Source organism: Acartia tonsa, chromosome 3 (assembly GCF_053477335.1).
Source record: "Acartia tonsa isolate MP-2025a chromosome 3, ASM5347733v1, whole genome shotgun sequence".
Classification (NCBI taxonomy): domain Eukaryota; kingdom Metazoa; phylum Arthropoda; class Copepoda; order Calanoida; family Acartiidae; genus Acartia; species Acartia tonsa.
This window is the reverse complement of record NC_137262.1, coordinates 39,196,609-39,215,576: the sequence shown is the minus strand read 5'-3', so window position 1 is coordinate 39,215,576 and position 18,968 is coordinate 39,196,609. Positions and strand designations below refer to the sequence as shown.

The 18,968-nt window shown below is 30.3% G+C and overlaps 1 protein-coding gene across 8 annotated transcripts in view; it reads right to left on the bottom strand.

Annotated features, from left to right (window-relative positions):
• LOC145314110 (uncharacterized) overlaps nt 1-18,968 on the bottom strand; it is a 415,520-nt gene that overhangs the window by 256,301 nt on the left and 140,251 nt on the right. For all 8 annotated transcript variants that reach the window (XR_013877630.1, XM_080153896.1, XM_080153899.1 and 5 more), the window contains exon 12: nt 18,542-18,702. Coding sequence is in view for 7 of the 8 variants with exons in the window: in XM_080153896.1 (XP_080010022.1) it covers nt 18,542-18,702 (161 nt within the window). In the remaining variant the exon portion in view is untranslated. The remainder of the gene's footprint in view (nt 1-18,541; nt 18,703-18,968) is intronic.

The window sequence follows — 18,968 nt, the reverse complement described above, 5'->3', positions numbered from 1 at the left end:
CATACAAAAACCAGGTTCTTAAACCAGGTTGAGAAACACCCAGAAGTAGCGAACCTTTTAAATATATTTTTTTTATATATTTACTGACAACGAGATGGATAATAAATGCTCTTTAGAAAGAAAAAAACTTTTCTAAATTTTAATTCTAATTCAGCTGAATAAACGGACTCAGTGAAAAGTGAGTAATAAAGTATTCAAATAGGTTATAGAAAAAGTTCTTTACAAAAAATCAGAAATATAACTTAAATAGCAGCCAATAATTTTAGGTAAACTGTGTAGACTTACCAACATTGGGAATCATAGCGTAGCTCCGCTACTAAAAAACGGTAAAAATCTGCTTGTTTAATAAGTTGCAGATTGTAAAAGCGCCATAACTCATAAATAAATTTGTACCTTTGACGAATTTTATGCATGTATAATAAAACTTTTTCGCACATAAATGCGGCCAAAATATAATTGAGAGCAGGAGAATTAGCCCTGCAGCGGTATGGGGTGTGCAAACGCTCCGCAAAAAAAATCAGACTTGAAAATTAATAATAGTTTTTTACTGCTCAAATCATCATATTCGCGCAAATCTGATAAATTCTCATTATAATGTAATCTTTACTTGATTTACTAAGTATTAGAGTGGTTTTCATAAACAGTTGACCACAGAATAGTAATGTAAAAAGTCTAGTCATAAAAGTGAGTTTATCTTAAGGATTAAGACCGGTTTGTTTCTGGTGAAAAAGAGTGCATTCTTATACGATAAGTAAAATGGTTTAGATTTAATTTTTGCAATGACTGGATGAATTTTGGAGCAAAGCTGTACAGTTCTTAGAGATTTTAACAATAAAAATTAGTTTCATAGTTGTTTTGCTGATTACAAAATGAGTCTTTTTGGTGAAGTGTCCAAACATCTATATTATAGTCAGGCCGTCAATTCCAAGACCTCGGGACATAATTCTAAATTTTAGACGTTTCAACTTTTGCGCCCTGCTCAAATTAACATACACATATATCAAATAAGGTTAGGAAAACTATTAATTACTCACAGCTTCACTAATTGCGGTAATAATAAATTAGTTTAATTGCTATTTTGACCATTTTTTGAGGTTATTTTATCTGAAAGTATTTGTTTGAGGTTAATTTTAAATGACTAAAGTTGACCATACAATAATAGTGTTAGAAGCTTGAGTTTTTGGAATCAATTGAGTTGTACTTTTCAGGGACGCTTCATGTTTGTTAATGTTTTGGAGTGCTGATATCCCCTCTTTATCCCAAAAGCTAGGGGCTGGGTTCTAAGGAATAAGACTATTGCCGATAACTCTCCATTAAGATGAACTAAAGTATCCTTTCTTTCTTTAGATTAAGATTTTGGTGTAAAATTGCAGACTCTACTATTTGATATAAACCAAGGGTTACTATAAAGCCAATTAATTCCATTTAAAATTGCCGAAAATTAGATATTTTGTAAAACTTGTTTTTTTGGGTGTAACTGAAAGGGAAGTGTGTAAGGTAAGGTTTATTACTGTTTTGGATAATTGGAAAGTGGAGGGTCGACTTATATCACATCCCCTACCCTAAATATATTTGATAGATCTCTCAAGGGTTAGTCGTTAACGCTGATATTATAATAAAATGAAAGAGTACATGTAGTACTACAAATAAAAATTTTGTCTAGTCCTAGACCATTTCTGCAGCTTTACAAAGAGTTTTTGAAATTAAAAAAAATATTTAAAAAGAACCTTAGTTCCAATATTCATCTGTATTTTTATCATTTACTAATATTATTTAAATTTTTTTATCATTTTATGATTTTTGTATTTAAGATCATTTAGGTTGTAAATTAACGTATTTATTAAGTGTGTAGATAACGTAATTATAATTGTTATAAAATACCACCACCTATAGAATCAAAATATTACTAATTTCTAATATCATTTAACCCTCCACAGCCGAAAAAATATTTTTTATAAATTGAAACAATCTTACTCTTTCATTTTTAATGATGAAGAATATTAATTAAATTATTTCTGAATAATTCCAAATAACTATTATGATATATTTCAAACAAAAGAATCTATATATTCTCAAAATAAACAGACACGACATAACTTCCTTACTTTTACTACCTATAGTGAATTTTTTATGTAACAGTGACCCAGTAACTCTATTGTTGCTCTATTCTTCTTGACCATGGTCAATGTAAAATGTCTGTCATAAAAAGTTGAATTGAAATGAGTAAAATTACAGGACAGGACCAAAATGTGGGTTTGTGATGCCTCCAGGAGGGAGTCAACACTAGGCGTTGTTACAGTTGCCTGTCGCATGTCTCTTGGTGGGCAAAATTCATTTAAATTTATTTAAAATTCAACAGATTTGTTTATATGTGTTTTTAAATGTTCAATACAACTCTACAGCCGTTCATCTCTGTCACTATATGACTGACTTCTCTCTCTATGGACTTCCTCAGTTAATATGCTATGTGATTCAAATACTTTAAGCTTTTCTTATTCCTTTTTATTGATCAAAAGTTTTTTATATGAAAATATGACTATTATAACTTCATTTAGTATTAAATATTATAAATAATAGAATAAATATTCTAAAATATACAAATGTATCTGCGTCCTAAATAAAGTGTAATTGTATGACGCAGGAATGAATATTTTATATATGTAACAGTTTATAATGCATTCTTTTCAAACTATTGTGTTCAAAATTAGTTAGGTGCATTTTAGTTATACAAAACTAATCTAAACATTCTCAAGTTTTTGTTATTTTAAACAATACTTAAAATCAGTTTGGTTCACACAAAGGTTTGTTGTAAATTTGGAAACATTGAAGCAAATACTTTTAAATAATAGTTAAATTTTAAATCAGCTTAAAGTAATTTAGTGCATCATAAAATTTAATTTTCATAACTAAAAATTTTTTTCTAATTGGAAAGAAAAGTAGCTGGTATAAATATTTCTTAGTTTTAATTACTCAAACACTTGCTTTTATAAAAACTGAAAATCATAACACATTCAATGACCTACAGGCACACATCAGAATACAGCTAGTCAAAAGCTATTAGAATGGGCCATGACTTTAAAATATTTTGATCACTTTTCTGAAATCTTAACATGAAATGTTTTTTATCGTATAAACTTAAAAGGCTAGACATAATTATTGCAGGATATTTTCAATTATTTTTCATCAAACACATGACAATAAAGGTCACATCTCATATAATTTTCAGATTTTTTGACAAAAAAAATCAGCACTTTATTTATTTATAGTTAAAAATGGCATTTAAACATTTGTAGAAAAAAAACTTTAATTTCAGCTCAACAAAAGAAGATGACATCTTTCAAAATGGCCGTCGGCAGAATAGAAATGTCCTCAGCATTAAAATCATCAGCCAACAAACATATGTATTTCATAATCATCCCCTACCATGTACTTTCAAACTTAAAATACAAAAGCTATATTTGAACAATAACAATTATATATAATTATCCTGTCAATGCTTTAAATTTTTAATTTGTTTCAGAAGAAATTGTTTGTTCAGTTTTTACAAATAAAATTTTCTTGTTGATTTTACTAGAAAGTTTTTTTTTTAGATTTATATATTCATCACTTTAGAAATATTTCTGAACATTTTACAAACATGTAAAAAGTAGATGAATGAGGAACTAAATGCTTTAAAACTGGACCAAAAAAAGGTTAAAACAGTTAAGTAAAAGACAGCATTATGATTAGTGAGTCGGTCAAGTTTTTGCGAACAGAGTCTGGTTACAACATAAGGCCAGGAATTTAAATGGATTGACTGTCTGAGATTTTAATGTTTTTCAATTTCTAGCCCAGACCTAAATACAGCTTTTTAAAACTATTAATGACTAAAAATTTGTAAGCTTATTTCTATGTAAACCTAAACATTTAATTTCCATTTCTACAACATTTCCAACTAAGTTTTCCAAAAAGTGTGAAACAATTGTAATAACAATAACTTTCTTAAAATCATTTCTCTTTTGTATCCTAATTTTGTTCTAGTTATTCTATAATATTCCTGATTAGGTCTATTTTTTGCGCAAACCATTCCAGAGAAATGTGTTTCCTCAAAATAGAAAAAAAATCTGAAAATTTTCTATTTAAATTCTTAAGAAAATAATTTAAATCAAATTATTTTAACCAATTTTCTAAAATAAATTTAAATGGCTAAGCTATAATAAAACTTCAAATCAAAGTTGATAGCAAAATTTATTAACACTAATTTGTCTTTATTACAGAGACGTTTTTAGCGGGCAACCCCATTTCTTATTTCCCTTAAAACAATGTTAATGCTTCGAAAGGTCATGAGCCCTAAGAATTTCTGTTTTTGCAAAGAAGACATACCTTAAGTTTAAAATAATAAAAATGTGTTGTTATGTCTGTAGCTTAATACCCCAGCTAGCAAACTACAGAAAAAGAAATTATAATTAAAATTGACATTGTGGCCTATTTAGCTATATAGCAAGTTCATGATTTCTTAAAATACATTTTTTATGAAGAAAAAATGCTATTTGAACCTTTTGTAATGCTTAGGTAAGTGGATAAGTTTAGGTTAGTTTATAAAGTCCCACAGGGATATACTTGGATACTTTGTATCTCTTATACATGTAATATCCCCCAGTACTTGAATTTAAGAGTTATGCATCATAATAGAAGTGAAACATCATATTGATTTGATATTGACTACTCCATAAACGGGTGAAGCTATCACATTATCTAACCTCTTCTCTATCCTTTAAAGAACAAATCTATACATCTCATTTTGTGTCAGAAATACCAGAGAGGGGGGGGGGGACATCGGCCTGTAAATTTTGATGGTTACCCAAATTTATTATATCTTAATTGGATAGTTTAAACTAGCAATTTTCAAAAGATTATACCAATTATCTAATCTAGATAAAGGGTAATTTTGTTTTTCATAAATGGGGTTGTACATTAATTTATCATCCAATGTCACTCTTATCCCTTAAGATCCCTAGAGCAGTACACAATAAAAACAAGGCAAATTTTGATCATGAGTTTGAACAGAAATTGTATTTGTAAATTAAATCGAAAATAAACTCTGTAGATTCAATTTTCAAGTCGTCAATTACTGCTTTTGATATCAAAATGATATATGTAGACGGATACAGACAGGTTGAGTTAAGGAGAAGCTGCTCTATAATTTTTTTGGTTAATGTCATTCTATCGATATGTCACCAATATGCTTCCAAGTTGAACAGAGTAATAATATTGATTGAATGTGGTATCTAAATATGAAAGGCGTGTGCTGTAACTCCATGTATTTCATATCAGAATAAAAATCATCCCTAACTATATATAGTAGGAGTAGTCAAGGCATTGTATCAAGTCAGGGATCTAATGGGATAAGACAATGGCCGAAAAATTGATTTACATCCCCAATGATAATAAACAAAATGTAGATTAGAATTAGGTTGGTTAAACATTTGAACACTTAACTTGAATTAACGCATCAAAATTGTTCCCAAAGTTGTTAAGCCAACGAATAAGAAAACTTTATTATAAAACTTTGGGGACTGGTGTAGTAAAAAGCCCATTGTTCCCTCCATGGGGGGAGGGGGGGGGGGTTCATAACCTCCTCTCTCCTCTTTCCCCAATGATATCCTTTAATATAATATTTTTTTTTATCTGAAGCTAAAGATATCAGTAAAAACTGGTCTTAATTGGTTGTACTTTTTAGGTAAGCTTTATAAACGTATTTGTGGCGGTTTTAGGCTATCATCCTGAATTCCCTAGCTAAAAATTAAGTGACAATTTGCTCAATCTCATCAAAACTAAGCGGCTAGGTTTTATTGCATACACCTGAATAAATAACCTTGGTAGTATCTCTGTAGATATACACTTAATACACTTAATGGGCATTGATTGATGTTCTTTCAAATCGAATCCATTTGCCATACTAAGATCTGGGAGGTTAACTCAAAGTTCGCGACAAAAAAAAAATGGCTCTCACTTTCATTTTTAACATAAACTCATTAATAATAGTAAAACAAAACTAGTTATCATTAAATGAAATTTAACCAAATGATTAGCCATGTAAATTAAATTCAATATTAAACAAACTTACAATAAAAAATGTAGCCATAAAATATAATTGTAAATTTTGAGTTAATCAATATTAAAACGGCATTGCTGCTAGTTTTGTTGAAGGGTGCTCACCTCTTTATATAGCAAGTACTAGGAACATGGACAAATAATCAACAATTTTAATTAGTTTGAATTATGTACTATGTTACAATTCTCCAAAACTCTATCTTGTTTTTTAGGATGGATATATAGAACACTATAACAAACCTAGAAGCCTTGTTTTGATAGTCTATTAATTAATAAAGAGTTGAAGTCGACTATATGACTGTATGTTAAATGGTCATTGCTAACATTTACGTCAACATTATGAATTTCATTCACCATATATCTACAAATCAAGTCACATGTTAATTAAAATCACAACATTTTTAGAAGCGCAAATATGTACATAATTAGTTAATATAAGTTTGAAAATATGAATCTTCCTCTGGTTTTATTATAATCAATGAAAAGTTTAACGCCCCCCCCCCCCCCTTTGCTAGCTATCTCGAAAACTATATAAAGATTCACCCAAAAGCAATGTTGACATTTTATCGCCATGACACCGTTATTTAACGTTTATAACGACGATAAAAAGTAAAGTAAAAATATGAAAAATTTAAATAGGCACATACTTTGAAAATGCTATCTTGAATTTCTTTCTCAACAAACTAGTTTTAAAAAAAAACATGTTTAAAAATGTCAGAATGTCTGTCCGTTTCCTGGATCTTAGTACACTGAACTCTTTGTGCAAAATGTTGGGATCTCTATTGAATTACACTTATGGGTATCATCAGGGAGGAAGAGATCATTGGCGGGTTAATTCAATCCCGAATATCCTCGTCCAGTACGCCACACTTCTAATTTTCATGACAATTTAACGTCAGGTGCAGCAACCAAGGATAACTAAGGGGAGCTCTGTTTCTCTCTCCAAACACCCAGAGTATTAGGATAAGTAACACCCAATAGACAACTAACTCTTTGATTATCTGAAAGTGCTAACTGTGCATGGTTGTCGCGCATCTGACATATCAGCAGTATGAATAATTTTACCGTCTATAATCATGACGCGGTCTTGAAGAATTACCAAGAATTCTATTATACCAGTCCCATAAAATCCCTGGGTGTGGTTGTATGATTTATACCCTTCTCTATACAGAGATATCTATAGGCCTAAACTATCAAATCTGGCCTCCCATTTTTTTCTATAAATTTGCAAGGGAAAAGATATAAGTTTATCACATTGCTTTAAATATTTAATATCAGTGTTTGATACACATTTATTAAACTGTAGTGCTGTTATTTTATCAATATATTCAGAAAAATATTGACAGGTATGACAGATAATACTTGATGTTTCTTACAATGTAAACGTAAGCATCAGGTGAATTACCTCTTATGGAGCATGTTAAATTGTTAATAGTAGAACTCAGTTATAAGTATTACGAAACAATTTAAAGGTAATGCTTAGCAACAGCCAACAATTCCAGTATATACACCTTATAATATTGCTCGTTTATGGTTTGTTTATTTATCTTTTTCATCCTGACTCGAATGCCTAGTTAGTCATATTATGTTAGATCCATACAATGTTCAATAATGCTAAATACATTTATTTAAAAGATGCATTACAATTTGATTCGCAGCATATGCAAAATTTATCTTTAGCTAGTTGTTAATTTAAACAATTGAACAAATAAGAAAAAGGAAAAGATCTACACCAACTATTAATGACAATTGTTCATTTCTAACCTAATTTAATTATTTTAAAAATCTATATCAATTAATTATGTCAAATATTTAACAATATGGGTCATGAATGACATCCTCACAGCCGAATGGATAAAGAATATAAGTGGACATTTTGAGAGGCAAAAACACTGGCAATTTAGGTTGCTAACATGGACGGACATTTCTAATTGGTCAGTTCGTTAATCCAGTATGAGGGGAGGGGATGAAGTAACGGGGGTGGTTAAGGCGGTTGTTTGTTATTTAACCAGCTAAAAGATTCACTTTATTAGAGTACATGATAATCTGGTTTAAGATCCAAGTAATAATAAATCCATTTATGATTAAAATTAAGCTTTAATAATAAAATCTCATGCCATCCATATAACTCTCTTCTAATAATAACTAATTGACTGTGTTCTTATGCATACTGAAATGATAACAGCATATTTTTGTATTTAAATTTTAACTTCTAACAAATACTCGATTCAACTGAGATCACCTTCTGTTGAAAGGTTTATTTTTTCCTTTTTTTTCCTAACAAAATTACACTTGTAAAACTAATTACAACGTCTAAAATTAGAATAAAGAGTTGCCTTTCAAGTAATGATTTTATTTCAAATTTCTCGGAATTCCTCAAAAAATGTACCATATTGTATAGAGATAAAGTGCAAAAGTTTAAGCTAAAGGAATAAATTTTGAGGTGAAAAATTGGTCATGAATTTATCGTGATATATTATTCTGTAAATTCTTTTTTTTAATCTTTTAATTATATACGCAATATCTAGAAAATATATAGAAAATGTTTTTTTACAAGCCTTTTTTTCCCTGAGTAAGAGATTATTCTCTTCATATTCCAAAAATAAATTTAAAAGTTCTCAAAAATATTACTTTTTCCTACATATTTTAGTCTAAAAGCCTTTGAGCGCTGCCTGTGTGTATATTACAGGAATAGAGAAGTTAGTAAATAATAAAAAAGGACATTGTAGAAAATGTAAAGTCTTTAAATGTAACAAATTTTGCAAATGTATAAATTTTGCTGTCAATCCAGCAGAAATGAAAAGGGTGTAAGAGGAAAGTAAGTTAGGGTAAGCCAGGTTTGGGAGTAAAAATGCGATTTACTTTTGAGTTTTAAGAGCTTAACCGACAGAACATTAGAGAAGACGAAAAAAGCCTCTAAAAAATCAGCATGTTACAACCATAAAAACGAGGGATTATCGATCTCTTTTTTTAGAGGTTTTCTTTCCTACTCCTATTCTCCTCATCCCTCATTTTTATGACATTATTGAGGGACTTTATTCGTTTTCACATTAGACCTACAATTAAGTATTATATATGGAGTAGCTTCGTGACTAAAATTTATTGATTTACATTTCCTGTACCCCGTGTGCAGTGCAGTGTAATGAATGTATCCATATTTTTATTTCCAAAGAAAGAAATATATTTTATGCTCAAGTTTGCAAAATGATTGTCCTAGTTCGCAAAATAGTGCAATTTTCCACCAAAATACAGGAATTATACGAATTATGTGCTGGCCTGGGCAGAAAAATAATTTCTTCTAGAATTTGATTATGCAATTATGCAAAATTAATGTGGTATTATTACTATTGCAATGTAGATACATTTTTAATAAGTAGAATCTCAAGTAAATAATTACATACAGAGAGGAAGGGGACAATGGGCTGTTTATTAAGCTAGCCCCAAAAGTTGTATAATAACATTTTCTTATTCGTTGGCTTATCAACTTTGGGAACTTTTATCAAACTTTTATTGGTTGGTTCATTAAGTTTAGTGTTCAGACATTTCAACCACTAATTTTAATATACAGAATAGGAAATTTTGTGTATAGTAATTGGGGATATACATCAATTTATCGGCCTGAAATAAATATTTAACTTACAAAATGGTGAGTTGGGTCATTTTTATTAAAGTTTAGAGCAGAAACATTGGCACCTAATTAACGGAGCAATTTGATATAAAATATTAGTTGTATATAATTTTTTTTTAAATTATGCATTGCAAAGAAGGTGTGCGAAGCTAACCTGAACATTTTAACACCAAAATGTGTAAAGAGTTTTAAGGGGTGTTAAGATACAACCCTCTTCTGCACGCCTCGGAATATGATTGAAGAGTTCGTCAACTAAAAAACTTACCTAAAAAATAAAAGATTGCTTAAACCAATTAGTAGCAAGTTTTAAAAATTTTAATATGAAATATCCTGTAATAAACAATCAAAGTTTGTATTCTTATACATTTTTGCTTCGGTACTATAAAGCAAAATTTGTAATAAGTTTATTCTTAATACTAAGAATTTCTTTATCAAATCTGCATTAGATTTAAAACAAAATTAGTTCCCTGAAGAAAAAAACAGAAACCTTTAATTCAAAATATGCAGATTTACTTTTGAAGTAGTAATCAAGGTAAAATAAAAAATACTGCAAGTTGTTCATGATAATATAGTCATTATACTTTCTTCCCATGGTAAAATGTATCTTTGATTTATTTTTTGTTATCACTGATGTATTTCTTATTTTCAAAAAAGCCAATAATTTATTTAGAATATCCTATAACAGTTAGGGAGTTGAATCCATTTTTATAGAAGCAGAAATATAATCTATGATTATGGTTTGGACCCTCTAAAACTGTAATCTACCCTTCCACTTTCCCCTCTCTTGGTGAAGATATCTTCAACGCCGATACGATTTTTGAAATATAAGATTCCACTTTTGTCTCTCTTGTTGAAGATATCTTCACCAAGAGAGGCAAAAGTGGAATCTTAAATTTCAAATATCGTATCGGCGTTGAAGATATCTTCACCAAGAGAGGGGAAAGTGGAATCTTACATTTCAAAAATCGTATCGGCGTTGAAGATATCTTCACCAAGAGAAGGGAAAGTAGAATCTTACATTTCAAAAATCGTATCGGCGTTGAAGATATCTTCACCAAGAGAGGGGAAAGTGGAAAGGTAGATTACAGTTTTAGAGGGTCAAAACCATAATCATAGATTATATTTCTGCTTCTATAAAAATGGATTCAACTCCCTAACTGTATAAACATTTTTTAAAGTTCAGTTTATTGTTTGTTACCAAAGTAATGCGCTATTTTGTTTTTCACTAAAACATTAAGAACAGAACTACAAGATGTGTTTTTAAAACTTTACCTACTGTGTATCCTTGTTGGCCATACTTTTTTTTGAAAGAAAATTAAATGGGATTTGCTTTTTTGGTGGGCTAAATTAAACAGATAACAATCTATGTGTACAGTTTTGACCAACTAAAAACAATAATCTTGTCCAATAAAGCGAAGCTATTTTATTTCTAATCCATAAGAAATAAATGCAAGTAAATCATCACTATGTAATTCTTCTACAAATTACACTGGTACCCAAAGTTTTATAACCACGAATCTTATTCGATGGCTCTAAAACTTTGAGTACTTTTGAATAAGTTGGTTCCAAACTAGTAGTGTCCAAACTTTTCAACTTTTAGTTTTAATCAAAGTAAGCTCCCGGAAAAGATTCAGTACAGACATAATATGGTTGTTAGGAAAAAACATAAACCTTATATTTTCTATTTTGAATTGTAGGTTAAATAGACGGACAAATCTAATTATATAGGAGCTACAATCCAAACCAAATTAAACCACAAAGTTGAAAGTAACACGAAATATCCTATGTCTAGCATTTTAACAATTTAAAAGATAAAACAGAAAGAGAGGAGAGAGAGGGGAGAGAGAGAGAGAGAGAGGGGGAGGGGGCGAGAGAAAGAACTCTAAAATATTGCTTTTCTACAAAATCCTTTTAAAATAATTCACTCTCCACGCTTCCTGGAAATATATTTAAATACGAGAATAGAGATTAAGAATTAAGGTTTAGTTCTAAGGTTTACAGAGGTAGGTTATACTATTTTTATAACTTAATCTAGTTAGTTGATATGTATACCCAACTTTTAATATTTAATTATTCATTTTAACGAAAAAATGCTGTTTTTTCTGTAAAAATGTCGTTATTATGTCAATATAAGTTATTTGAAAAATTTGATCAGTAATAATAATTTTTTATAAAATCCATATGGTCGACAAGAGAAATGGGAATCGGATATCTATCTTTTTTTGTGCATTGCTTAAACTCGCAATGCCTTAAAAAATCTTGATGTTTTTAAATAATATACAAAATCTTACAAAGTTTTTAAATGCCTTAAAATGATATTAAAGGCATTTATATGTTCTCATCTGTATTGATGAGCGTATGCTATTGAATATTATAACAAGATTTTTATATAATTAGATTGACGGAAAGCCTAAGGCCCTAATATCAATGGCGGATATGTTTATTTTTTTTGCTGGATAATTCAAGGTAAGTTGCATATTAATTACATTTTTAATACTAAAAGATATGTAGATATTTAACCCAATAAGGGATCTAAATTATGGCGCGGGGGGACATCCATAAAGAAATCCATAAGACGTATCAGGACAAAAACAAAAATAGCTCAAAATAAAGATTGGAAAACTCGATTTCATTCGTAGTAAACGATATGTATATAAGATTTATTAGGTAAGTTTATTCTTATTTATCTGAATGTCATTTTGAAGATCTAAAAAAATCTATTTGTTTTTTTTCCGTATAGTTGTTGCCTATTAAAATTTTGTCACGCACCGTCTCCACTTATCAAAGGTGTATAGGACAAGCCAGATATATATTGTGGGCATTATGTAGCAAGCACTATGCAGCACAAAAGATTTTTAGATTTTAATTAATAATTGTTACTTCTTATTACGTCCTTTTCTGTCCCTATAGTGCAATTTTTTAAATTTATTTATATTTGTTTTTTTTCTTCTCTTCTCTTCTTTTCTCTTTAGTTCTATTTGATTTATCTTGTGATTGTTTTCAAAATATTTAAAAGTTTTGAGTCTTGAGATACTTTTTAGTATAACAAGAATAACTAACATACTATTAATATGAAACTCAATAAATCTACAATTTAGTTTGTTGTACTGAACCCCTGTCCCCTGGTATGTGGCAGGCACGAGCCCTGCATCTCTATCTGTTGTGTCTATCCAATGATAATCAGATGGATATACCACCAATGAAGATGCCTAACATGAATGCCTCGTTGTTTCTGGGTGCCAGTGTTTTTTTTTGTAGCAAAGCTCCTCATTAGGCTGGGCGTTAATGTATGTGCGTCCAAAAAAAGGTATAATTAAAAGGGATCTTGTACCATTAAAGGATTTTTTTGAAACTCAAAAGATTACGGTCTGGTCAATCCTTTAAACTAAAGTAGTCAAATGTATAAATGTTTATTTACTGCTACTCCACAATTTTAAGAAGGAATTAATTTTCTTTGCTAGGTTTAGGCTATTTGTAAGGGAAGTTGGTCAACTCTCCCCTCCCCCCCTATAGAGATTTTGTCTCAATATTTATCTTAAGATACGGAACACCCCATAACCCTAATATACTAAAGTTTTTTTAATTAAATATTAAACTAAATCCAAAATATATTTTAAAAATCTTTTCTTTTCTTCTAAATCTAACCATTAAAAAAGATTTAAGGTATTTCAATTGGTGTTGTAGATTACACCTTTCAGAGTCAAATATTTAACTTTTTTGATATCCTGACATCAGGCGGAGCTATAATTTATATGTCCCTTCCTATCTACTTAGAAATTGGGGTTAGAAACAAAGCTATATGTTTTTACATTACAGTAAATAAATATTCACAAATACACAAAGGACAATTAAAGCAATTGTTAAAAGAATTCAAAAGATATGATACAAAGAAAATTCCCTTTATGAAGTCAATTTCACTATTTTTTGTTGTTGTTGTAGCTTAAATAATTTCCAAGAGTATCTCTCTGTCTATCCGTTTGTAGAACTGTTAATATCTCATAAACAGCTGGACCGATCATCCACAATTTTATGGAAGTTTTACAGTATTATCATTTTAGGATTTTTCGTGGGGTAGTATTGCCTTGGCGACAAGGCAAGAAGAAACGAACAACCCCCTTAAAAAACTTAACTTTCTTTTTATCCTAATAACAAAAAACTGACGAAGCTCACAGCTTTGGGATAGATATTTTTCTTATATTCTTAATTACAAGAAAGTATTGAAACATTAAAGGGACACCTGTTAGTATGAAGTGTGTTTAAAAAGCCAACTATGTATTTTGTCAGTGTCACATGCGCTGGCCCAACTTCATCAGATTTTTGGAATAGATAAGAAAAAGTTAAAAACCTACCCCCCAAAAACAACCCCTATGTTTATTTGTTTTGGTGTATGTATGTTTTGTATGGGGCATTTTTTGTTTGCCCCTTTGATTGTGCTTAATTTTAGTAACCCAGTTGCTATATAATTAGGGTCAGTTTTTACCAGTTGCTAGGTTCGAAGCTCATCCTAATACCACGTCAAAAGACGAGGTTTTAAATGGTTCCTACTGCTGTGTCCGGTGCGTGACATACTAGAGTACAGGAAATGCCTTGACCCAAAACAGGCTTAACTTATTACCAGGCACAGTTAGGACTTCCAGATAAAGATATCCGAATTAGCTTCTATGTGAGATAAAGGGACGAAATCCTTTAACCATGACTCAATTTCAAAAAATGTAGGAAAGAAAATAATAAATTTGAAAAATATCACTAAACCTCTGATTTTCGATTCCATCAATAAAGCAAAGGACAAATCTTAAATTTTATAATAGTAATATTTCAATTGCAGAAAAATAATCTGTGCTCAATGTCACTCAAGGTCTGATTCAAGTGGCTTGAAATTATTGATAGATGAATTTAGACATAGGGCTGATAGTTACTTGATTACCCATAAAATGCGCATGTATATTAATGCGTGAAATCCAAATCCATATACCTCTTAAACCATGCATATTAATGCTAAACATTTCATATGTAGATTAATAGGACAAATAAAAATTAGACTGATATATATAAGTGAGGTTTATCCTTATACTAAAGTAACAGGATGTTTGTCTGTCTTTGTGTCTGTCTGTGTGTACCGAAGGATCTCGCTAACCGCTGAACCGATCGGGTTCTCCTAGCTTCTCATAAGTCCCGGGAAGGTTTATAACTATTTTGGGGGAGTGTACCACCACCCTCCCAAGAGAAATGACAAAAAAATCAAGAAAAATTTTAATTTAGGGGAGACTTCAACGTCAAATAAGGTGGTATCGTACATAAAAAATCAACTTTAACAAACAACAACATTTAAAGTGCCACTAGAGGCCTCTAGGGGCGTAGCCGCTAGTTAGAAATAAAGTTTTTAATTTTCTTTGCACTTTGAAAATATGATTCGAAAATATTTTTTTTTCTTCTCTTTCCTATATTATATTTTTGTAAAGCATTCTAAAAGAGATCCCAACAAAATAATTTAAAATCTGTCCAAGGTCTGAGCTTTCCTGAGAATAATAGACTTTACTGGTCACCTGTTTTAGAAACTCGTGAAGAAAACAAATTCATGTATGAAGTCCTAAAAGGTTTACACACACCAAAAGAAGCTTTTGATAATTCTATTCTAACTCTTTTCTTTTCAGTAGGAAAAATATGATTAGACCCCCCTCAGTTTCCCTCATAGCCTCTCCCTTGTTTAAACAAAACTTTTCACGCCCTTTTAAACATAGAAAAAATAATTAGAATAAAAATCTAGTGACAATTTTCTTGTCTATGATTATATATTTTATATTTTCATTAACTTTCCCTAATGAAGGGTAGTCAGTAGTCGACAATTTTCTCTAAAACTCAGTATAAAAGATGACAAGCCTAATGTTTTTATAGTAGTTTACTGTTATTTTTAATTAAATTCTAGCTTGTTGGTTTAAAATTTTAATTTCAAATTCTATTTTTATTTTTCTATGTTTCATAGACACAACAGCCTACTAAATATAAACTTTGTATACAACTGTTTTAGGGAGTGATGTGTAATCTAAAAGACCTAATCCTTGGCTTTTGGTGGTAATAAAATTTAATTATGACTAAGACTAAAACTCCTCTTTTTTAGATGTCAGTGTACAGAAAGTAATGAACTGTTTACAGAAAGTGCTACTTTTACTGGCAGAAAAGTTGGTGACAAAATATTTCTTTCAGATGAATTATCCCAGTCTGATATTGTGTAGTTACAATTACACATGCCCGAGTTTTAGAAACTAAATAGGGCATACCTGGTTATTGAATAACAAGGATAAAATTGTTCAGGATTGATCATCTACATAAAGTAAAAAGTATTTTGTCTGTTTGCCTTAGGCAAGAAATCTCTTAAATTAGATTTGGCTGTGAAGTCACTATTATAATTTAACCAGTTTAAATTTTTAATCTTATTTTATACAGTAGAAAGGTTTTGTTTGTCTGTCAGTTAAGATCCCACTAGCCACTTAACTTAACATACTGAGTTTTCCAATATGGGGAAGCTTCAAATAGGTTCTTGGGTAATTATAGACTGTTTAATTATAAATTTTCTGCCATCTCTCTCCTGCTTCCAGAGCCTAGATGTTAGGACATATCTACTGTTTATAATTTTTAGTAGGTAATTTAGTTCTCCAAAATAGTTGAGACAAATATTACAAATATTACGAGATGCAACTCATCTAAAAAAAAGAGAGCGAGAGAAAAAAAGCACATGAAATGTTTTTGGGCGGAGCCCTGAGTTACAGGATTTAAATGCCATATTCAATGTGGACTGCAATACTCAGGGACAAAAGGGAGGGACAAGAAAAAATCTCCGAATGTTTTTTAAAAATAGATGGACGAACAAAATAGATGTAATGTAGATTTTCAACTTTAGAATAGCATAAGTTCTTAACATTTTACCATTAAAAATGTTTTGAACTGAAAAGAATCAACAAATATATATGTTTGTTTATTTGTCATAAGAATATTCAGCTTTATTCAGCAGTAGTACAAAGACGTTCAATGGTGGGGGTAAAGGCGTATTTGCTCCCCCAAGAAACTTTGGAATCCCTCATTTACTTACCCCCTTAAACCCCCGTCAAACTAAAAAGCTTAAACTTCCCTGTAGTTGTCTGTCTTATATAGCAGCCTAGTGAATTCTTGGCTCATTTTTTATCCCTTGTTCCTGGGAATTATTGCACTTAGCATGCCATTAAATTTGAACAGTTTGTCTACCCTTACTTGTCTGCTTTGTTTGTTTACTCATAATTATAACCTTTATTATTCTCAATATCTTAAAAGTAACTAATTGCAAGCCATTATCCTTCTTAAAGAGATAATTATCTAAAATAAAAATGCTTGGAAAGATTTTATCTAAACGTAAAAGTTTAATATTTCCATGGGTAAAAAGGTAAACTCTGTGTAGAAATACAGAATTCAGTAATTACAACACTTGGCATAATTCATTCTAAAGCCAGGCTGTCTCCCATGTTTTCAACATTTAAAGCACTTTAAGTAGCTTTGAACCTGAAGGGCTCTCATTGTCATTACTTTAACTAAACATTCAAAATTTAAAAGTTTAAATTAAAGTGGGTGGGGGATATTTGTGGGTTCCAATAGCAGTAAAAGGGATATTGCCAAAATGCCAATTTAGAATAATTAAGAAAAGTGTCAGAAAAAAAAACGATTTATAAGATCACATTTGAATCTTTTTAAGATGTCGTTGTTGGTTATTTTTTATTAGCTGGGTTTTTTCACTACTCTTTCAAGCTTTCTGGAAAACTACCTACATAAATACCTAGGTGTGTATTATATTATTCATGCATACAGCAAATTTAGAATTAATGGATGCAATCGTTCCTGTTTTATATGATTGTATGCAAGTTCATATGTGAGTGTGTGTGTGTGTGTGGGGTTGTGTGTGTGTGTGTGTGTGTGCAATGTTTATATTACGTAGGTATATCTTTGTTGGAATCTGTGCAAATATGTACAAGTGAGAAAAAAAACTCAATCCAACTATTTTTATTGTTCAAATTCCTAATTTCTTTATAACAGCTTAATAAACATTATACTTTTAATTCATTATATTTTGGACGAGCCATCTCTGCATTAAAAGTCTATTGATTGTCTATTGTGACATATTATTACGATAATTTTTGCAATATTTATGATTTTATCATATTTAAGGATTTTATGAAATCGAAAGATGATCATCGGTTATTTGTGTTTTGATGTTTTGATGTTTTTCCATAATTAATTGAGTTATCAGCGAATATTCACAAAAAAATAATTAACATATCTCATATACAGTCTACCTTCAATATCAGCTCCAAATTACTTTACTTTTAATTAAATTAGAATCACATTTTCTAACAATACATTATCTACTGACAGATAGACCAAAAAGTTTTTATAGGATGGTTCTAAGTAAGATAATAATTTCAGAAAAAAATTTGAATTCTATCCTTAATATCAGCCCAGCAAATCAAATAATTTCTGATAGACAAATATCAATTTGACAATTAACTGATAAGGAAAACTTTTCCTTTAAAATAAGACGAGAAAACCCAACTACTTACACAGTTGTTTTGAATAATGTGTAGGTTTGAAATGTAGGCTACACACACACACACACACACACCTCTAGATGTTCTATATGTTTCAATACACTACATTATGCCAGGGTGAGGGAAGGGGATTCTACCAATTAAATCGTTTGAAATCATGTAATTTATTGGTATTGGTTACATTAGTTGAATTCAATCGCCCTGACAAAATGAAAGAGATGTGTACAACTATATGGATGACTATGATTCTTACCTGAATTTGAGTCACTAACAATCTTGAGATTTCCCAGGGGAGTTGGGGATATGCCTCGCTTCATGCCACTGTCAGGGGGGGCCAACAGCCTACCCCTGGCTCCTCCACCTCCACCCGAACGGTCCGGGGAGGGAGAAGCATTGCGCCCTCGGCTGCTTGATCTAAATTGAGAAAATTAAAGTAAACTTTTTCATTAAACAAGATTTTACAAAAAAAAAACCTTGCAATTAATAATTACATCACTTAAGTTTTATCAAATGTTACAAAAAATTTTTTGTCTGCTTTAAACAATATTGAAAAAGAATTATCGTTAATCCTCATACCATTCTCACATAAAAATAGATACTTTTCATGAATAACTTTATTCTCAATCTCTCTGTCTCTTTTATATTTAGAACTGTAATAATGAAAGGCTGTCTTTACCTGC